This window comes from Paramacrobiotus metropolitanus, unplaced genomic scaffold, assembly GCF_019649055.1.
Source record: "Paramacrobiotus metropolitanus isolate TYO unplaced genomic scaffold, Prichtersi_v1.0 Parri_scaffold0000068, whole genome shotgun sequence".
NCBI classification, from domain to species: domain Eukaryota; kingdom Metazoa; phylum Tardigrada; class Eutardigrada; order Parachela; family Macrobiotidae; genus Paramacrobiotus; species Paramacrobiotus metropolitanus.
Window position 1 is genome coordinate 375,639 of NW_026570288.1, and position 21,923 is coordinate 397,561.

General features: G+C 44.0%; 3 protein-coding genes and 1 long non-coding RNA gene across 10 annotated transcripts; 1 reads left to right on the plus strand and 3 right to left on the minus strand.

The window, feature by feature from the left end:
* Positions 1 to 191: 191 nt before the first annotated feature.
* LOC129594464 (G-protein coupled receptor 84-like) lies at positions 192 to 2,875 on the plus strand. The gene is made up of 2 exons (XM_055491163.1): positions 192 to 1,389; positions 2,555 to 2,875. Exons 1-2 carry the CDS (start codon positions 670 to 672, stop codon positions 2,873 to 2,875), a joined length of 1,041 nt encoding a protein of 346 aa, XP_055347138.1. The 5' UTR covers positions 192 to 669.
* A 312-nt stretch (positions 2,876 to 3,187) lies between these two features.
* LOC129594496 (uncharacterized) lies at positions 3,188 to 4,083 on the minus strand. The gene is made up of 2 exons (XR_008691202.1): positions 3,854 to 4,083; positions 3,188 to 3,656 (listed from the first exon to the last, which is right to left on the minus strand). It is a non-coding gene; the product is annotated as an uncharacterized LOC129594496 (long non-coding RNA).
* A 2,769-nt stretch (positions 4,084 to 6,852) lies between these two features.
* On the minus strand, positions 6,853 to 9,520 carry LOC129594495 (uncharacterized). Its single transcript, XM_055491199.1, has 4 exons — positions 9,493 to 9,520; positions 8,861 to 8,963; positions 8,613 to 8,791; positions 6,853 to 7,319 (listed from the first exon to the last, which is right to left on the minus strand). The coding sequence occupies exons 1-4, from the start codon at positions 9,510 to 9,512 to the stop codon at positions 7,121 to 7,123; spliced, it is 501 nt and encodes a 166-aa protein (XP_055347174.1). The 5' UTR covers positions 9,513 to 9,520; the 3' UTR covers positions 6,853 to 7,120.
* Positions 9,521 to 9,863: 343 nt separating this feature from the next.
* LOC129594492 (uncharacterized) lies at positions 9,864 to 14,360 on the minus strand. 7 transcript variants are annotated; one of them, XM_055491196.1, is made up of 8 exons: positions 13,809 to 14,360; positions 12,846 to 13,739; positions 12,146 to 12,226; positions 11,290 to 12,030; positions 11,084 to 11,116; positions 10,270 to 10,923; positions 10,101 to 10,206; positions 9,864 to 10,036 (listed from the first exon to the last, which is right to left on the minus strand). In XM_055491196.1, the coding sequence occupies exons 2-6, from the start codon at positions 13,619 to 13,621 to the stop codon at positions 10,782 to 10,784; spliced, it is 1,773 nt and encodes a 590-aa protein (XP_055347171.1). In that variant the 5' UTR covers positions 13,622 to 13,739; positions 13,809 to 14,360; the 3' UTR covers positions 9,864 to 10,036; positions 10,101 to 10,206; positions 10,270 to 10,781. The 7 variants fall into 7 exon arrangements, with proteins under 7 accessions (XP_055347171.1, XP_055347168.1, XP_055347167.1 ...); XM_055491193.1 differs by having other exon boundaries at positions 12,146 to 12,259; XM_055491192.1 differs by having other exon boundaries at positions 12,146 to 12,265.
* Between the last annotated feature and the right edge of the window lie 7,563 nt (positions 14,361 to 21,923).

Sequence of the window (21,923 nt, forward strand, 5' to 3'; positions counted from 1 at the left end):
TCCAAACATGTGAAAACTTTACAATATCGTTCCTGACAGTGTGAGAAGGGTCATTGTCGATGGTGATTATGCGGTATTCATCGAAGAAATTAAATGGATTCTACCGCACTCCATAATACAAAAGGATGTGCTACATTCATTCAGCACGACTTCTCGCAATTCATTCGGCTTGATCGTGGATAATGTGGCAGGTGTGTTTTGTGTTTGACGCCACGGTGGATTAGCGGTCCATTAACGTGCCGGTTTTCATTTATTGCTGTGGTATTAAGTGGCCTCTTGTGCATAACTTGATATAATGGATCCTCGTGTGTTGCGATTGCGACAAAAACGTTAGTGTATGCGGGACACTGGGTTCACACGGAATTATCAATGAGAATCCAGCGTAGATGAATTATAAACTGGCAGTTATTGGCGATGTGATAACCAGGATGAAAAAACTGTTCCAGATGTGCAGTTCTTGGTAGTTGGTGTACAACTTTTACTACGATGCCTTCTTAAAAAGTCATCCGGATGACGGCATCAATAATTTTACACGTCCATCCTACTTTGCACAGAAAACCGGCTTCCTCTGCTGATAACTGGCGAGTTTGTTCCTGTCATTTAAAACACTCCCTAAATTCTTACTACATCTGCTGTATTTTAATCGATTCTTAAAGTGATTTAGTAAAAATGGACAACACAACCGTCACCTTTCCAAATCAATCATTGAATGCCGTATGGAATTTCGCCGCTGTTGGGCGCTTGTCATTCGGTATCGTCCAGGTGATCCTCAACCTGGGTATGCTGATCGTCTTCATGTTCCGCAAAGATCTTCGCACCTCCTTCACCATCTACATCATCTTTCTCTTAATCGCCAATCTCATCTACGCCACGTGCCAATACCCGTTGGAAGTCGTCCGGCAACTGTATCCCCACTGGGCACTGTCCACCTCCGCATGCGTTTTCTACATCTACCAATGCTGGATCTTCTGTCCGGTCACCATGCACATGCACGTCCTCATCACGCTCAACCGTATCTGGGCCATCGCCTTCCCGGTGTCGTACCGTAACCGACATTCCAAAAGAATGGCGGTGTTGTTGTGTATATTGATGCTGTTGTATCTTCACCTATTTGTGCTGCCGTTAGTGATTATCGATGCGGTGTGGTATAAAGGCAATGTGGCGGAGAAGGGGTGTTTTTTAAACGGGGATGTGTACCGAGTGTACTCAATTGTCGCGGCGATCATCACTCAAGATTTGCCGGTGGTGTTTGTTGTTGGAGCGTATCCGTTTCTGCTGTGTAAACAGTTTAAGAGGAAGAAGGGCGCACTGAAGATTGTGGATGTGGTCAGCAGGGCGGGTGCCACGGAAATGGTTAACCGAAATACGAGTCAGTTGGTTATTGTGACGGTAAGTGCATCTGTGCATGTAGGGTGTAAGGCAATCACAAATCCGTGTACATGATGATGAGTCCGTATAAAGTTCTCACGCACCTACATAACTGCATTAATTATGAACATTAAGCTTCATATTCAAAGTGCATTTCGTTAACGATGTCACATGTGTGTATTAAAATGTCAGTTAAGGATTAGCAGAAATTAAATTACCGCTGAATTCGCAATTCCCTGTACTCACGGGCACCGGCACCGGGCCGTGTGCTATCCATTGCTTTGCTCATAGTGTGTGTTCATTCCTGTCGCTCATTTACGCTAAAATCATTCCTTACTCCTTTCGGTTTTCGATTACCACCCGCCCGCCCTTCTGGCACGATTTGTTATTCTCTTCACCGTTACGGTCATGTATGTCTGCTGTATCAAGTTCAATAAAGGGGGGCGAAGAAACCGGGCACCGGCGGAGGGTGCCGGCAGTGAGCGACCTGTACCCACAGGTAAGATCCTCAGCTGCAATTGCGCACCTCCGGCCATGCCGGCACACTTCAAACTCCAAAAACCGCACGCGGAAGTCGCCTCGCACATCACTGAACTCCGGAACCACATCGCGAATTCAAGGTTAATTTAATGCGATATTATTGATCCATGTTAGCCGACCTAATAATATACACTCGTAACTTATCGAGCAAACGACAATTATACGCAGTGTTATCCAGTGCAACATTCGCCGTTGCATGTTACCGTATGTGACTTGTGAGGACTGTGATAAATTCCGTAAAAGTAAAACTGTTATTTATAACTGCTCCAGTTCCATTCTTGATTAAGTTTAATTGTCATTGATAACTTTAAGGTGGCAGTAAAGTGAGTAACCTTTGAATACTGCTGAAGCTTTTCGCGGTAGTATAAGTATGTACAATACGTACATACGTTGTATCTATATTTTGGTATATATACATATACCAATATACATATATTTATATACACAAATATATATACGTTGTATATATATTTTGGTACCTGTTTTTATCGTATTTTACTGTACATTGCTTGTACAAGTGTGCGATGCTGTGATACAACGATTTGGATGTCCGATGATTTAGTCGCTTCGCTTTTCTTTGCTCCATTTAAAACTTTCCTGACTATTCAGTTCGACATATTTTGTTGTATCGTCTTTGCTTCCCTAGTCAAAACCGCCCACACAGGGGAAAGCCTCCCGCCCGTTCCTGGTGTTGACGCTCCTAACGATCAGCGTCTTCATCTTCTGGACACCGGACCAAACCCTGTGGACTGTCAACAGCTTCATGGCCATCAACGACCAGCCCGGACTACGCAACGCTACTATGGTTCTATTCGCTCTGCAGGCAGTCTTGGATCCAATACTCTTTATCCTTAGTCTGAAGAGTTTTCGAGCGGTCATTCGCAACAGTTTCTCCAGACTGGGATGGCGACGCCACAACAAAGTGACGGACATTAGCGCTAGCGTTGAAATCGACGATGATCACTGACCGGGCCCATGAATGCGTGGCCTTTCTGTATGAGTACGGGTACCAACAGTGTAAAAGCTCAAATTATTTGCAATAATGTCTAACAGACTCTTATGAGGATTACACAGCGTTTCGGCTTGTCTTCTTTTATCATGAAAATAATTTTAACATGGCGTTGCAGTTTCCACTTCTGTAATATTGCATTATGTATCTATCATATGTGTACTTTACAACTTACAAGTGCGAGCATTTACCGCGCATAAAATACGGCAAAGCCTGTGTAATATTGGTTTCTTTCTCTCCTAAAGTTCTAAACGAAAGTATCAGTTTCCGCAAGATTCTGGATTTTTACTGAATTACAAGACGGAATACATTTCATGATTTTCAAGTACCAACGCGAGCGCAATACTGCCGGGCCCGGCGCATCCGCCCGTACATTCAGTTACTGTATACAAAAATAAACATTACCAGAACAGTAACAACATTATACCGTAAATGCCAAAAAAATCAGACCTCGTAGCAAATAACCAGTTATTTACCAATCCATTACATGAACACGGCCGCACTTTCTTCTCTAACTGAAACTCCAGTGGCATCCTTTATTCCCATTCTTGGTGCAGCAGTCACGATGCTGCTTAGTACACTCGTCATCCTGCGCGCTGAATTTCCCCTTGTAATGGTGCACCTGGCCACACTTCACGGCGTTCTTCCGGTCATGATTCAAATCTTTCGTCCAGCAGTTAAACCAGGTATCCGGTTCGACCTTACGTTTCTCTCGGGATAAATGGTCTTCATTACCAGCCTGAAACAAAATGGCAAACTGAAATACCGTTTACTTTGTGCGGGATTTATTTGGCCCAGACTAAGTACACATTTGCGAGAAACCCAGTTAACGTAATAATTCAGTTATATCAGACTTCGAATTCTTAGGGTTAAATAAAGTAAATCATTGGAAAAACTATTCGAGTAATTTCTACGCTTACCCTAGCATTTATGTACCTCATTGTTACAAGACGCTTGATGGAGAACCACATTTACAACTAACACCACAGCGAGCAAAACTTTCATAAAACCAGCCATTTCTAGAAATGTACTCACTGTAGCTAACGATTAACGAGCGCTTGTAAAAATTTGGTTGAAAATAAAAATATCTACAATACTAATTAAAGAATGCAGTCCCCTTGTGTACAGATATATATCGGCAGTTCGGCACTAGTTTCAATTTAACGAAGTTTTACGATGTAAACAGTGAATGAGCAAGTTCCTGGTAAAGAAATTGTTGTTATCGATAATATCGAACAAACATACCGCAAGGCAAATTAAACTGCACAACAATTTTCAGCAGTCCCAAATAACAATTACTGTACACCGAGATCAGCTGAAGAAAACGATATACGATAGCAAGTCTACTGTACCTCGTTGTTGCCGGCAACTTGCTGGATAACGATGTTGACAACCAACAGAGCCATAAAACAACTTTTAATCCACATGATTGCAACTTCTCCACAGAAATGCTAACGACACTAAATAAGTATAAACTGGATACCGTCTTCAGTGAAAATTGAAAATTAGAAGGAGTGATGAGGCATTCGATGCAGAAATGCAAACTAAAAATTCACTCATCGTTACTGAATCCGTTGCTTTCTCTAAAGCCGATAATTTTCGAGGCTATTGTAGCGGTTGTGCAACGAAACCGGAGCTAGCTGCTGATTTGGAACAGCCTAATTGGTCATTTCTCTGGTGTTTTGTACATCAGATTCCGCAAAAACCGCATTCCGGCATTGAAGACTGCAGCAGACACTAATGCGAATGATGGAATTTCGTACGTACTGGCATTAAGCCACAGTGTTTCATCCTGGTCTGCTACATTCTCAAACACTGGCTCTGACTCCATCGCAATATTCGCTTTGTTTAACGCGCGAGATCAAAGAACGAAAAAAATGTGACCGTCATGTTACTTATGCCCAAGCGTATACGAGGCTGCAGCGAATTAGTATAATCTTGTAATATACAATAACGTAACGAGGCCCGTCAAAAAATTACAACAACAACGAAGGCATTTTATGAACTCGCATCTGTGCATGTGCAGATATGGTTTTATACCATACATATCTCAGCAAATTTGAGGAATGTGGCATGCTGTACCAAAATGCGGCAGCTTGGCGCTTAAAAATGCAAACCCGCATATGCATTGCCTGGATGCTACACGTCAGTGCAACGATCACAAATTTTCGATACAAAGTTATGATCGTATCAGCTCAGCGGCACTTTCAGTGCGAGTGCGGAGGCCGACTGATTTTCGTAATTGGAACAAAATGGCATCTGTTGTTGTCTCCCTTTTTGCAGCAGTCGGGATACTGTCTAGTACACTCGGCATCCTTCTCGCTGTCTTTTCCTTTGAAATTATGGATATCACCACATTCCTTGGCTGTTTTCCGATCGGCATGATTCACGTCTTTCGTCCAGCACTGGAACTCACTCTCCACTATAGTACGCTTCTGACGACAGTAGGGGCAATTTTCCGGATGTTGACCCTGATCGCCAGCCTGAAACACAACGTATGCCTGGAAGTTTGTTATTCGGGTAATGAGCTATTCAACCAAAAGGAGAAACATTTTACCCCTCCATCAACAGAATAATTCAAAGCACTAATTAGCACTAAATTCAATTCTAACTAAAAAAACGAAAAGCGCAGTACTGAGACAATGAATGCACCGAAGCGTAGCGTAGCAGGAATAGAACTGCCAACTAGCGATTTTTTTTGCTTTCGGTGGTGCGAATTAATTACTGTATATTTTTTCATAGCAGCATAAAGTTGTTAGCAAGCATGGAATCATTTTTGCATCACACCATGGGGACTACATTTACTCTGGAACGCTTTTGCCGAAATTCTTCGGTACAGTACGTACTTATATCTGTACGAGTCACGAGGAGGCTTCAAAGCACCAAAATGCACAATAAAAGTTTTTATTTTACTTACCGTACTCTTACTGTCAGCCGAAGTCTTATATACAGCAATAATGACAATCAAGACCACCGCGAAAAACAGTTTAGCAAAACCACTCATCTTCAGAAGGTAACTTGCAAGTCAGGGGCAATGAAATCCCGATAATGTCGATGAGTAAATTTGTGATAACCTGTGTTTAACTTGAGTACAACACTGTGCGATTCCGATTCTGCTTGAAACTCATTCACAAATGCGCTACAAGAGTTCGTATTACCCACGATCGCGAGTGCTTTTTCGTTGTGTGATTTGTGACCCAGAATAATTGACAACAGGAGTAAAAATTTCGATGTATTATTAATTTTGTTTGCCCCGTTCGTAACTGAGCGTAATGGTATTAGTAAATTATTATGAATGGGAAACTTCCTAGTAAACAACTAACAAGTTGTGCATTGTAACTTGAACCGTAGCACGAATGCCTGGTACACCGGTACCTACAATCCTACAATACTTGAGAATATGCTGTCCGCATTACGAAAACGCACCCGCTGCAATCCGTGCACTATAGGGCATATCGGTTTTGCGCTGACGCTGCGATATTAGAGAAGAACTGGAAGAAGACCGAGGTCAAGGCGCTAGATAATTTTCGGACCGGACAGGGAATGAATGCCACGTGAGCGGCTTATTCGGTTCAGCGAAGCGCGGCATTCCGTTTCCTGCAGCGAGTGCCGGGATGATTTCATCCGCGAGGCCTTGTCATCCCAGACGGAATCGTGTCTCCGCGCAACGCCGTCCTCTGTGTGAGGCGCCTGCACAACGAAGTCAACAAGCGGCTGGCCGCGGACGTAACCGAGGACGAGAATCGTCGGCCAACCCAACCTTGCCATGCACAGTCGGCAGCACGAGGGCTCGGGACGTTCCAAGCCGGTTACACGCAGTGCGCTACTGCCTACACGCAGGATACGCGAGGTCATTAGTAAATGGCACGCGCACCTTTCCAGCCGTCGAGACCGACTGCCAAAATTGTCGTAATCTCACGGAAAAACAGACAATGTCAAACGGTACTAAATGTTATCACTAAAAGATCCCTGATCGGCACCAAAAAAAGCTCCCCAGGCAATAATCAGTATCACCATCACACCGGCCCAACAGGGCACAAAAACGGCGCCCGCAGTAATCAAGAGATTTCTAATAAACTTCTATAATCTATAAATATAATAATTTACTAATAAATAAAATAAACTACTTGCTAGACAAAATCATCGGCCTCTGAACTGACAGCCCGGCACGGATCAGTCGCAGAAAAACTGGCGCTTGACAGTTTAATACTCGGTATAAAAATCACATTCTGATCGGAAGACACGAGGGAAACATGGTCCAGGGCGAAAAGATCCGACAGCGCGAAACAGTGCGGCTAGCCTGCCCTGGCCAGCGCGGGGAAGGGGCGGACGGCCAAGTCGAGAAGCCAGTGGAAGTCCAAGGGGCGGAAATTGTCCACCGTCTGGCAAGGCTGTTCCAATTCTGCGCAGATTAAACACCAGTTTTTTAACGGTTTTACCCAAACGATGCCGGCAAAAATTAGTTTACATTATACAGTTAAGGTAAATAAATTGGTCAAAATATTACACAGCAGCTAGTACCGTAGTAGAGCAGAGACTTGTAATAAAAAAATTATTTGAACAGGAAAAATATTTTAAACTGTTTCAATAACTAACTGAATTCCAAAACACAAAAACTGCAGTAAATACAGAGGGTTATTCAGCCAAGTGTGGTCAGCGCATTAAAAAATTCCTATAATTCAGCCGTTGCGCAGAGTCAGATTCTAATAATTGTTTTATTATGGCAAATTAGTTTTGATGCTTTTTGCAAGTTTTTGTGACAATCGGGTTTAAACAGCCCGCAATATTGGCTACTGACCTAAAGACTCCGACTCTAAACCTTTGACCAGGCAAAATTTGGCTTTCGATGATCTGGCCTTAAAAGGATCGTCTGCTTTTCAAATCTGGATGGTTTTAATTGTGAAAAACGACGATCCGAATATTTTTTATAGCAAAAACGATTCCATATTCTTGCGCGTTCTTGCGGTAGGACGGCTGGAAAAAACGCGAAAACAGGAAGACACTCGCAAGAGCCATGCTCAATGTGCGAATTGTTACTCACGGAGCTATGGCTATCCTTTTCGTTCCTCCACAAACTAAAGTTGTAACGCAGGTCTTCCTTCACAATTTACAATGTTCATTGGTCGAAAAAGACGCTCCACGGATTAAGCCTGGCAGAGAGGAAGAAGTCATCCAGAACCAGAGATGTGCTCCCGGGAGCACTGCTGAGAAAACAAGGATGTAGCTTCCTGATCGAAAAAACTGGTAATTCCTTCTGAAAAGGTTTGTTCGAAACCCATGACAGGTTTCCAGTCGATTATGGCGAAAACCCAAATTTTAAATTAATTTTGAGTAAAGGGAATCCATTTCCTATAGCTGAACTGGTCAACTGTTGCCAACATGGTGGGGATAAACTGAATTTTTTCCTGGGCTACAGGATAACGAAATCTTGGCTCGGTTGAATTCAAAATGTGATTGAATGTTGTGGCTATTTGATAAAATTTTTAAAAAAGTAAAATGAGCCTGCAGCGGCTAAGCAGAAATTTTCCAAAAAGTGACCACACTTGGCTGAATAACCCTCTGTAAAGGCATCCAACTCCAAACAAAACCCTCACTGGATTGCAAAATATTTTTATTTATACATGTGAGTTAACTTACTAAATACGGGCAAATTTACGTGAATAAATAAATCCGAATTAAACAGAAAGAAACATACTTGACGCAAGTGTTCATGCGCATCAGCGGAGTGCGCTGCAGATTCCCGTGGACGTGCAGGATGTCGGCGATGCTGGCCCGGAACGCTTCCGGCTGGCTGATATGTGGGCTGCCCACGCTGGACAGCTGGAAGCTGTCAGCCAGGCGCCGCATCGGTGACCGGCTGAAATTCTCGCCCTTCTGCGTCAACAAAACTACCGTCGCATTTTCCGTTGATTGAATTCAATCGACCGGCGAAACTGACCTTACACTGAAAATTCTTGAGGATGAAATCCCAGGCATGCAATTCCGTGGGCTCGGGACGGCGGGAGACGCAGACCAGGCGCGGCACCAGGCTGGTCTCGTTGCTGACCTGGAGATAACGCCAAATGACGATTACCGGCGATTTATAAAACAAATTCACCGGAAACTAACGTGCGCCAGTCCGTGCTGCCTCAGCGCGTACAACGCCAGTATCAAGTCTTTGCGGATAGCTTTGTGCAGCTGCTTCTCTACCGCCAGCTTCTCCGCCTGACACATTCACACAAATGCAGATTACAATTTAAATTCACACTGACTGTGCGAATTAAAATGGGAAAATTGAAAACCAAACATAAAAAAAATTCAAATTAATATTTACAAAACGCAAATTACGATTAGATTCTGATCAAATTCAAATGAAAAAACTGGCATAAACTGAATTAACGATAAATACATACACCACAAATTAAAAATGTAGGACGTTCAAATTATCTGGCAAAACTGAAATTTAACTTGACGAATTTAAAATTTAATAATTAAATTAAAATTTAATTTAATTTATTTTAAATTTAATTGATAAAACTGAAATAAGAAATTTTGGAAAAAGTTCTAAAATTTTGGCTCATCACAATATCCCTAACCTCTTGCAACACACGCCCATTGCGCCGCACTTTCAATTTGGCCCGCTCCCGAGTCAGATCCAGGACATGAGAGATGGCCCGAACTAGTCCCGCGGGCGCATCCCTGTAACAACGATTTTCGCTGAATTTATTCCTAATTATATTTAATTGTTCATTATTTATTAAATATTATTTTTCTATTTTTTTCTTCCTGATTAATTTCCTTTTTTTATATGTTTTCATAGTGAAAACGAGAAACAGCCGCGCACTGCGCACCCCCAATGGTTGCCATTGGTGGGGGTTTTCATGACGTTCTTGTGGAAGCGGCGCTGACTCAAACAGGTCAAGTTGCTCCAGGCCATTAGCTCCAGGACGCTGTAGGTGCGGCTGGCCATAAGCCGGAGTTCGCCCGGCGCGGTGGGGTCGTTAAAGGTCACTGTCTTGTTCTTCCGCTCCCACGCCACGTCGCCCGCGGTCTCGCGGCGGATGACCGGCCGCGGCAGGCTGACGGTGGTTAATGCCGACGGAGGGACGGGTTTGCCGGGACTTCCGGAGGAAGATGGCGCTGAACAACGAAAAAAACATTGAGATTATCGACGTCGATGGAGAAATTCCAGGGAAAACCCAACCCTTGTGGATGTGCTGGATGCAGCGCTCCAGATCGTCGACGAAGGTCTGGATATTGGCCAGGGCGTGTTCCTGCGCTAGTTTCTTCTTCCGGTACGGGCAGATAATCTGTCACGAACGACGTAATTAAAGTCAATATACACACGCACTGAAATTATAAGGCGGACGAACCGATCGATGGCCTCGTCGACCTTTACCGGCAGGTGACTACGTAGCTGGTGGCGCGCCGGTGACGCGGTTGGGCGCCGGGCCTCTCCGGAATTTGGCTGCGAATACGGCTTCTCCGCTCGGGTTAAGTGGATGTGATACGATAGCCGTCCGGTACTGACATCCAGTATTGATAAACTTTTTATTATTGTTTGTTGTATAATCGACCGAAGCGAAGGTACGTACTCTACGTTCAAGGAAACGGGATTTTCTGTCAAACGATAATAACTAGCTAAACATCCAGCATAGTTGGAACTTGGAATTATTTTCACTGAGAATTTATTAGCGTATTTATAACAAGCAGTCAATTTTTTTCACCTCATTACGTTAACTGCTCAGTATCTGTAACATTCTGTGTGACCAACTGCTTATGGTTAGCTCGCGAAACTGATTATTTGGACTCGAAATTGAGAACAAACGCCTTATATCCGCTATCTAAGCGGATGGCCATTGTCTTGGCCAGATGCAGATCACCGCTATGGGTCTACAGCAACATCGGCTGCACAGCTGCACGGGCACCACAAGGAGTCCAGAGCGCAGACGGTTAAACGGGTCAGCTGCGGCAGCGGAGTGTTGGGGAAGTCAACGTGCTGCCATACTGAACCGCCCGGTTCCGTGCTGCAAAACAAAGCTTAAGTATTATTATTATTATCGTACTGTAGTATTCACTAGCCACACTGCATTGCCGGAGATACTTCATATTCTATTGTGTAACCAGGCTACTGAACAATTGTTCATTCATTCTGGTTTGGTTATATAGATATGAGATACAAGTTACCCAAACAAGGAATCGAATCCAGGGCATATAATCCTGAAGCCAGACGCACTATCACCACGCTATGAGCAGTTAACATTTAATGTCGGCGGTTGTGTTGTACGGCGGCCGGGGCTCTCATTAAATCCCGGATGCCGTTACGGCCCGTTAGGAGTCCCGCAGCCATACATACAGGATGCGGTGATGTACGTATGCGAGTCAATACTCACGCTGTGAGGAGATGGCGGAGGAAGCGCCAGTAGGTGTCGCGGGTTCGCCAGTACTCGTACATGTCCGAGGCCATCCGCCGCATCGCCGCTGGCGGCTCCGGGAGTGCGGCCTCCATGGCCGTCCGCACGCTGGTCAGGAGGCTGACGGCATCCTGACTGCAGTCCAGCCGCAGAAACGGCAGGGCGACGCATAGCGGCGGGGCTGTGCTGGTGTTGCGCTGCTTGTAGGGGCCCCCGTCGGGGTTCCGGAGGGGCCGCAGCCAGTCCCAGTGGCGGACGGCGTCCTTCTGGACGTAGTCAACCATAATTACCTGACCGCTGCCGCTACACACATCCATCAACGGTGACAAGTGGTTGAGCGGGAAGAAGGTCGGGTGGTCGGCAGTGGCCGGGCTAGACGAGGACCACGTAGCCGGCAGGTCGTAGGTGACGACGCAGCGGTGATAGATGATGCGCTGCAGGCCGGCTGGCAGTTGCCGCATCCTGATTACCTGCCGCATGACGGTTAAATCAGCATCACCGTAGCTGTAACCATTGCTTCCCAGTGAATAGTCGGCGGGCCGCCATCGGCTCAGCACCAGCGTCCGCACGTCGGGGCTCAGCCCGTAGTATAACAGTAGGCCGAGACGGTGCATTTCGTCCGACTTGTTGGCACTGCGCACACGCAGGCCGAAATCCATGATGAAATGCCGGCGTAGCGAGAGGCTGCGAGCAGTCAGCTCGGTCCACGCTGGACTGACCCTGCAGTTAATGTACAGTAAGCGTTTATCACGTCACGTGTGGTTAGTTGCAGCTTTGCACCGTGTACGCTTTACGCATACAATGCGCTACACATGCAAGCCTATTAATTTCTTACCGTTGCAATCTGGTGCGAGTGACAACATCCACCAACTCCAGCATATTCTCTATGATTTCCAGCGGCAGACCAGCTAAACCGCTGCCGACGTCGTCATGGGAAATGGCATCACCCCTGGGACTAGAGATGGCAACGGCTCAGCCGAAGCCGTTTAAGCCGCGGCTAAGCCGGCTTCGGCTGAGCCGGCTCGACCAAAAATTGTAGCCGCAGCCGATGCAAGCCGAGCCGATTGAGCCGGCTCAGGGCCTCAGCCAGCCACGAGCCAGCCGTAAGCCGATGTCGGCTAACGGCTTGCACATTAGGGGGAAAAATGTGTAAGAAAGTACAATTTTATCTTTTTTGGCCCGTTCAAAGCCGATTTTGAGACTTGAAGACTCAATAGTCTTATAAAAAAGCGCTGAATTTTCGTTTCAGAGATCTCTTTTTCCATTAAAAACTGACGAAAAACAGTTTTTTTGACCAAAAACAGCTGAAAACTTTGCTTTTTAGTGAAAAAATACTTGCGTTTTTCTGCGCTAAAAAACTATCGTCTAAGCCGGCTCCGAGCCGGCTTAGCCGGCTCGCGTTCAAAACCGAGCCGTTTGAGCCGGCTTAGATAGGTGAGCCGACACTTTCGAACCGGCTCGCTATTTTAGCCAGCCGCAGCCAGCCGATAAGCCGTTAAGCCAGCCGTTGCCATCTCTACCTGGGACAGCCATACCATGATACGGCATTATCGTTAGCCAATACGCCATTCTGCAAGCAACGGCGGACGCATTCCGACAGCATCTCCACACTCCAATTGCAAGCTTCCTCCTGCCGCTGCCAAATGACGAACTTGACGGAATTCTGGCCCAAACCCATGTAATACCGTAATTCATCCCCGATCGCCCGCCGCATCGGGGCGCTGACGGCCCGGCACTGCGCGGCGTACAGAGCGCGCTTCATCTCGAACTGCAGCCGGTTCTCATCGATACTGTTGATGTGCGCCACGTCCATCGTCTCGGTCGTGTAGGCGGCGTAGACGCCTTGGTATGGCGAAGCCGGCGGTTGTAACACCGTCCGACGAGGCGGCCGCTCGGCGGCAATCTGCAGCGGATGCACCAGCTGGCGCGGTGCAGCGGCTCCTGTCTGACTCTGCACACAGCACATCAACTGGCCGCTGAGGCAAACGGCCACAACGTCGGCGCGCTGGAATATCAGCGGCGCGGTAGGGTCGGCGCGCAACGCCGCCAGTACCGTGAAGAAGTCGCCGCACGTCTCCGTGAGCAGGGCATGGGGGAAGACCTGGCGGGCGGGCAGCCAGGCGGCCGGTAAAAAATTACAGTGGAAGTTGACGAAGATTTGCTGCTGGTCGTCGGCAATGTCCTCGATGAAGCCCAGGTACCAAGCACCGCTTAGCTTCACCATCACGGTGTTGCCGCTGCTGACACTGCGGCCGAATCGGCGGTACGGCCATGGTTCGAGGCCCACTTGATACTTGGATTCGGCATCCATACTGTATGCAGGTTGCCGATGCGAAGCTGGTATGATATAACGTCGCTAATTACGGAGTAATTGTCAGGCCCGCTTCGCTAAACGACGTCAAGCAGTCGCACAAGCGCCGCCCACATACCTGCAAGGCCACAGACTACTTGTAGAAGTATTACTCAAATTTCAACATTACCGCGCTAGGAAGATGTACCGTGGCGACAGATAATCAGCGAGATCATAAAGGAAAAGCCATTCGTTTACTACTACAAAGCGACTCATGGGATTGCCGAGACAGTACCACTATGTCAGCCACCGACGGGTCGGCAGCGGGTTAACAGCAAGACGACGTTGCATGAATTGGACGCTAAATAGCCTAAATTCAAAGAACTCTGCTTTTACAACAGTCAACACAAGAACAGTCCCTCGTTAACCCTTCCACAAAATCTCCAAGCCAACACTGCCAAAGATAAAAATGTAATCCATGAATCTTTTGGCATTTGGCAAATAGCAGTATATCGCGAACAAAGTACGTTAAGAATGTCTGTGGTTTTTCCTACGACATAGCGCAGCAATCTATTCAACGGCTCCTCACACGGACATTCACTCAAATCTCAGCTGCTTTTCTTCAGTCGCGGGGTACAAAGTTGCAAGCTTACAGTAGTCAGAAGTGAGAAAATTCTTGAAGACAAAATTAATATTACTTAGTTGAAAAAAATCTACGTATATACGTTGAGTGCAATATACTTACGTAAGTATGTTGCACTCGTAGTACGTCTACTACGTAGTAAATATTCAATAATACGTGCTACGCAGTACAAGGGGGCATCCATAAATTACGTACGCAGAAAACCTCGGTTTTTTCACCCCTCCTTCTCCCTTCGTAGCGGTCCGTTACGTTTGCTTGACCCCTCCTCCCTGGTTCACTCAGATGCGGATTATATGTATAATCCGCATCTTTCACTCTGCAGTCAGCTTGTCACATTTTTTGGACCCTTCCCTCCCTGGTTCGCTGCGTACCTCCCTGGTTCGCTGCGTACGTAATTTATGGATCCCCCCATACGCGCCAGGGTACGTAGTGTAGTATGTACGATCCGCAACTAGAGGATAGACGAAACGGCCACCACCCAACAGATGGCAGCTAAAATAATTACTCGCACCTCACGTCAACGGATATACGTCATGATGCGATGGACAAAGCGGAAGTAAGTACGGCCAGGTGCTTATGGCGGGCACCCGCCTTGGCGAGTGTGTCAAGGCGGGTGTCAACCATCAGGCGGGCGTCGGTGGCGGGCAATGCAGAAATGCATTTGCACAATGCATTTTTCCCACTAGCTGCGCATTAAAGCTGCTAGTGCGAGTCATACACTATAAGTACGTGCTTACGCTACTTCACGCTTTATGACTAATGATACCTTTAAAACAATCCATTACAACATTGTTTACAAAAAAGACTCTGCAGCCAACAAATCAGTAGAAAGATCTGCTTGAGTCATAATTTAAAAAATGCGTAATGCTAGGATAAATGTCCAATTGACCCGTTACCTTGATAGCGGACTTATTCTACTGGCTTCCAGGGCTCACTTAACTGGCCAGGTATTTTTCAAATCACTAAAAAGAATTGTTTTCTTTTATACAAAAATACAAAGGTAGAATGCACAGACGCAAATATTTAAATATATATTTTGCCTATATAGGACTTGCGTAGAGGCGACGACAGTTATAATAAAATTAGGACAAGCAGTTCAGTATTACTAAATAAACTAACATTACGCATTCAAGAAGAGAGGGCAACTTCACCTGACACGCATCAATATTTACGGTGATTATTTAGAACAACGCCAGGTTAATTTTATTTTCAATTGCAACTGTCCATAGTTAACAGCGATGCCATTTTGTGGCATTTATGCACCAAAAAAAACATCAATATCTTACAGCGAACCAAATTATGCATATGTAATCAGTCTTGTTTTAAAATAAACTGTCTAACGTTAGCGCATTACAGAGCCAATTATATGGCTCTTTTTATAAGCTGCTATAAGACTAAAAAAAAAGGTAAATGGTATCATTTTTTCAAGCACGCTTTCATCCCTTTAAAACAACAAGTAGATTTAACTGATATTTCAAAAAATTGAAGCGATCACAGCAGCTTTTTCTGCAACAATTTTCGACCAGAGCAAAGCCAAAAAAGAAGCACTTTGAAAAAAATAATTTTGCTTCAGCCCTAAAATGGTCTCATAACTGCAATGTTTACTTGTGGCAGCTAAAGCGTAACAACATTTCTTGACATCAAACGGAAAGCCTGTAGTATACTGCAACAAAATAGGCTGCAACCTAAATTCAAGAGATTGTTTCGGGAAAAGTTTTCTATTCAGGATAGCAACTTAGGCCCCAGCCTAAATCTGGTAACCGCAGATTATTAAGAAGGAATGCATACCAAAAAGGCCTTTCCAATTTTGCTCGAACCCGAAGATCGAAACAAGTGAAAAAAATGGTCTGTGGCAAAGTGAATGAAGGTAAAAAACACTTAGGCTGTAGCCTTAAATGTTGAAAAAAATTTGGGAAACTGCAGCGGTAAAAATAGAAGAATTGAGTAAATCGCGTTTTGCCTAAAATTTCTATCCGATACAGGTTGACAACTTTTTAATTTGTTTTTGAAAACTACTATGCGTGCGTTTGCGAGTAAAACCAGATTGTATGAGACTATCGCTTAAAGCAAAAACGGTTTACATGTATGTAAACTGTTAGTAGACCAAATTGCGTTTTCTGTTTGCTGGTCACTGACTAGTAGCCAGACTGCCCGTAAATTTTAACTGTAAAGATGAAAGATTTATCGAGTGTTACATTTTTTTCATTAGCGAGAAAAAATCATGTTTATTAGAATGATAGTTGCTCAGTTTACCGGCATCAGGGTATGCACGAGACTGTGAGAATACGGTCAACGGTTTCTTTAGCATTTAAATGCATTATGCCTGCTAATTTACTAACGCTGACAATTTTGTTTTTTACGATTTGAGGCCAATTTGTGTGGCCCACTGTTATGTTTAAATTTGGTCATTTTTTCTGATCTATGTAACTTACTATTCTTAATTCTTGCCTTTAATTTTTTTACAAAAGTTATTTAAGTTTATTTGTTGCTTTAAGGTAGATAACAAAAAGCGGCTGCTTGAAAAAATAAGGGATGGTGTAGAACAGGGGACACATTGATTTTTGTATTCAACTTTTAAAAAAATCGATTTTTCGAAGGTGTCAAAGCGATCCACGTCATATAGCTTTACATCCTTCTATGTTTTCAGTTTGTTGCGTGATTGAACCTGCTGCTTACAGTCAAAACCAACAAAAGACTACGACAGTCAAACAGTCAAAACAAACTAAAAGACTACAAAACGTTCATTTTTTGACTTAGTTTTAAAAAAACGAGTTTAGCCACGAAAACAAAAAGGCGCACAAAAAAGGCTCTTGGCAAAGTAGAAGTGCGCTACTGTTTAGGCAAGTGCAGTGCAATTGATGCCTCGGTGCAATGTGCAATTCGGCGGTGCCCGCCACTGATTGAAACCCGCCTTATTGCACCCGCCAAGGCGGGTGCGATAAGGCGGGTGTAAACCATCAGGCGGGCGTCGGTAGCGGGCAATGCAGAAATTCATTTGCACAGTGCACTTTCCCGCTAGCTGCGCATCCAAGCTGCTAGTGCGAGTCATAACTAGCGTTAGCAAGTAGCTTACTAACGCTACTCCACGCTTTTTAAAACCAACCGTTACAATACTGTTTACAAAAAAGATTTACCCAGATATTTCTAAATCGACTTGTTAAGCTGCTTAGCTATAATTCAAAAAATGTGTAATGCAGGATAAATGTCCCAGTGACCCGTTACTCTGATTGCGGACTTATTCTGGCTCTAGGATTCACTTAACCTTGGTAGATATTTTTCAAATCACTAAAAAGAATTAATTTCTTTTATACAAAAATACTAGATTAAAGGCACAGACGCAAAATATTTAAATATATATTTTGTTTTCAAAAAGCTTGCGTGGAGACGATGACAGTTATAAAATTAGGACTTTGAAGCAGTTCAATACTAATAACTATACGAACATTCCGCGTTAAAAAAAGAGATGGCAACTTCACCTAACACGCACCGATATTTACGCCTACGGTTTGGAGCAGCGCCAGGTTAATTTAATTTTTAATTGTAGCTGTCTGAGTTAACAGCGATGCCATTTTGTGGCATTTATGCACTAAACAAATTATTAATACTTTACAGCAAGCCAAATTATGCATATATATAATCAGTTTGGTTTGTTAAATAACTGTCCAACGTTAGCGCATTACAGAGCCAATTATCTGGCTTTCATTTATAAGATGCTATGAGACGCAAAAGAAAAAAGTAATAAATGATATCATTTTGTAAGCACGTGTTTCTGAGCATTCATCGCTTAAGAACAACAAGATGATTTTATTGATATTTAAAAAGACAAACCGCTCAAAGCAGCAGTTTTGAAAAACAATTTTCGACCAAAGCGAAACAAAAAAGAGGCACTTTGAAAAGAAAACCAATTTTACTTCAGTCCTGAAATGGTCTTACAATTTCAGTGTTTATTTGCGGAAGTTAAAAGGTAACAGCATTTCTTGACATCAAACGAAAAGTCTGTTGTATACTGCAACGAAATAGGTTGCAACCTAAATTCAAAGAATTTTTTCGGGAAACGTCTTTGATTCAGGCTACCAACTTAGGCCATAGCCTAAATCTGGTAACCGCAGCTTATTAACAAAGAATGCATTCCAAATAAGCCTTTCCAATTTTGCTCGAATCCAAAGATCGAAACAGGTAAAACAATGTTCTGTAATAAAGTAAATGATGGTAAAAAACACTTAGGCTGTAGCCTTAATTATTGAAAAAAATTGAAAAAAAACTGGGGAAACTGCAGTAAAAAAAATAGAAGTGTTCAGTAAATTGCGTTTTTCTCAACCTTTTTATGTGATACAGGGTGAAACCTTTTTTAATTTGTTTTTGATAAAGAAAATAATGGTGTCAAACAAGATTGTATGGGACTAAAGCAAAAACGGTTTACATATACGATATATGTAAGCAGTTAGTAGACCGAATTGCGTTTTTCGCTACTGGTCTCTGACTGGTAGCCTGAATGTCTCGTAGATTTTAACAGTACGGCTAGAAGACTTAATCGAATATAAATTTTGTCATTAGCGATACAAAATCATAATTATTTGAATGATATTTGCTTAATTTCCCGGCACCAGGGTATGGCCGAGACTCTGTGAGCATACGGTGAACGGTTTTTTAAGCATTTAAATACATTATGCCAGCTAAGTAGCTAACACTGACAATATCATTCTGTACGTTTTTTTATCTACATAACTTACTATTCTCAATTTTTGCTGTTAGTTTTTATATAAAGGTCTTTTTTGTTTGTTTGGTGCTTTAAAGTAGATAACCATATATAACGGCTGCTTGAGAAAATATAGAATGGTGTCAGGATACGTTGGTTTTTTATTCAACTTTACAAAAAGTCATTCGAAATTCTGAAGGTGTCAAAGCGACCCACATCATATAGCTTTACATCCTTTTCTGTTTTTAGGTGGTCACGTGATTGAACCTGCTTCCTACATGCAGGACAGTTAAAACAAACAGAAAGACTACAAAACGTTCGTTTTTTTGACTTACAGTTTTAAAAGAACGAGTTCAGTCACGAAAAACAAAAAGGCGAATACACAAAAGCTTTTCAAATTAAAAAGGCTCGTGGCAAAGTAGAAGTGCACTACCGATTAGGCAAGTGCAGCGCACTTGATGCCTCAGTGCAATGTGCAATTAAGCGGTGCCCGCCACTGATATTGACGATTGAAACCCGCCTTATTGCGCCCGCCAAGGCGGGTGCCCGCCATAAGCACCTGGCCCGTACGTCACACGATCAACTTTTTCCCTTTTTCCAAGCTGCTCGCAAACGGCAAACCAGTTTAACCAGGCAGCTTAATAATTTTTCTAATTTTCTTCATAAGTTTGTTATTTGCATAATAAGTACTATTTGTAAAAGTAAATTATCTAATATACGAAGTACTGTAATATACAGAACCCACTAACTGATCATATTTTATTTGCTGTCTATTGCCAGTTTGCCAGTGATGTCGAAGTATTCAGTGAAATCGTGACAAGTCAACCCAGCCAGCATCCCATGGACCAATACGCCAGCGTGTCTTCCCCTTGGGCCTTGATTCTATCCTTCGAAGAATTGTAATAGTACTGCAATACTGCTAATTGCTGTTGTACTGCAATACTGGATGAAGGATTTTTTCATATCTTGCTGATGGCATAAGTACTTGGCAGCACTAGCACACGGCCCACAGACAGACAGGAGTGAAGACAGCCGACCGAATCTGCAGCCACGTCGTACTCTACGCAGTTCGCACACCTGTTCAAACGTGTTAGCTCCATAATCTGATGAATACTGGTAGCAGTTGGAATCGCTGATTCCCGTCGGTCCCTTTGTGCGAGACTATGCTGGTGCCGTCGTGTGCACCAGTGCACGGCAGGCACCATGCAGTACACTATGCTCTCCCTCGCCTCCTTCTCCTGCCCCCCTCTACCCCCCTCCCGGGGGGCGGCCGCCTCCCCGGCCATTTCCCGCTGTCACAGAGCCGCCCTCCGCCACTAAATCAAGGACATGTTCCTGCACGTCTACCACGCCTATTGAACCCACGCCTACCCTGCCGACGAACTGTGCTGTCGGGTGCGCTTCCGCAGTCACGGCTCGGGCCGGGGGGATGTCGACGACGCGCTGGGGAATTTCTCCATGACCCTCATGGACAGTCTGGACTCGTTGGCGCTCCTGGGGGAGCTGGAGGAGTTTGAGCGCGCGGTACGCCTGGTGATTTAGGCGGTGCGGTTGGACGCCGACATCGTCGTCAGCGTCTTCGAGACCAACATCCGCATGCTGGGCGGGCTGATTAGCGCGTGTGTCCTGGCGGAGGAGTTGCGGGAGAAGCGGCGCGGGATGGTCTGGTATGGCGGGCAGTTGCTGGAGACGGCGCGGCAGTTGGGCTAGCTGGGCAGTTGGGCAGCTGCTGGATGCCTTCCGCTCCACCACGGGGATGCCCCGCGTCAACCTGCGTCACGGGCTGAAACCCGGAATGCACGAGTAGCGGCACACGAGCAGAGCCTGCGCCGGCACCATGATTCTCGGTACGATTTTCTCACGTTAACTTCTTATAAATAGTCTTTTTAATAAAATTAGGCAAATTAATTCAAAAAAACGAAACAAATTTTGAAAACTAAACTAAAATTTCGGATAATCAATGCTAAGATTAGGATGGGCAATTTATATCGGATTAAGTTAAGGGAAGTGGGCCGGTACATGGTACCAAATTCGTGTACATGCACGAAAACTTACACATTCGCGCACCCCAAAACACATTTTTGTTTCGGTTTATGCCATTCTGTAGCCAGAAGATTTGTATGCACTGGTGTGAAAACCGTTTGTGCGCGCAACATTTGGTTCGGGACTTATTACTGTTAGAAAATTCCAAAAAGTTTAAATGCATTCCGGTGTACCAAAAGTCTCATTATGGACGGATCTCCTTCAAATTTTGCACGTAAATGCACATAACCATGAAGATCGTTTTTACACCGATCCACTGTTCTAGCATGTTTTTCAAATTTTAAAATGAATTTCAAAAATTTTAAAATTCATTTTAAAATTTAAAAAAAATCATGGAAGTCTGGATCGGTGTAAAAACGATCTTCTTGGTTATGTGCATTACGTGCAAAATGAAGGAGATCGGTCCATAATGAGACTTTGGTACACCTGAATGCATTTAAACTTTTGGAATTTTCTAACAGCCATAACTCCCGAACCGGATGTTGCGCGCAAACGGTTTTCACACCAGTAAACAAATCTTCTGGCTACAGAATGTCATAAACCGAAATAAAATGTGTTTGGGAGCGAAAGTGTAAGTTTTCGTGCATATACTCGAATTTGGTACCATGTACCGGCCCACTTCCCTTAAACCAAATTCACATAAAATTAATTTTAAAAAATGAAACTATTGAAACAAATAAAATTTCTGTGACGTGGTAAGATTAGGATGGATAAAATGGATTTGGATGGATGGATTTGGATGGATGGATTTTCGTGTAAAATTAACTTAATTTCATAAAACTCCTAAATTAATTTGTAAAATTAACTGATAAAACCTTCCTACAGGCTGGGAAAAAATGAGGAAGTATTTTTAAGGAAAATTGGTTTCTTACTTTTTTGTTTAATGTCTAATTTTTGAAGTTACCCGAGCTCAAGGAAAAGACTCACTCAATTAAACCGAA

Excerpts from the sequence above, each read along its gene's own strand:
- LOC129594495 (XM_055491199.1), bottom strand. The coding sequence starts at position 9,512 with ATGGGCGTGTGTTGCAAGAG. Across the intron at positions 8,964-9,492 it reads ATGGGCGTGTGTTGCAAGAG|GTCAGCAACGAGACCAGCCT; the intron begins GTTAGGGATATT and ends CGTTATCTCCAG. Across the intron at positions 7,320-8,612 it reads CGCATGAACACTTGCGTCAA|AATTGGAACAGCCTTGCCAG; the intron begins GTATGTTTCTTT and ends TAATCTGCGCAG.
- LOC129594464 (XM_055491163.1), top strand. The coding sequence starts at position 670 with ATGGACAACACAACCGTCACCTTTCCAAATCAATCATTGAATGCCGTA. Across the intron at positions 1,390-2,554 it reads GTCAGTTGGTTATTGTGACG|TCAAAACCGCCCACACAGGG; the intron begins GTAAGTGCATCT and ends TTGCTTCCCTAG.
- LOC129594492 (XM_055491190.1), bottom strand. The coding sequence starts at position 13,621 with ATGGATGCCGAATCCAAGTATCAAGTGGGCCTCGAACCATGGCCGTAC. Across the intron at positions 12,266-12,830 it reads TCATGGTATGGCTGTCCCAG|TCCCAGGGGTGATGCCATTT; the intron begins GTAGAGATGGCA and ends TGCCATCTCTAG. Across the intron at positions 11,117-11,289 it reads CTCCGCCATCTCCTCACAGC|GATTATATGCCCTGGATTCG; the intron begins GTGAGTATTGAC and ends GTCTGGCTTCAG.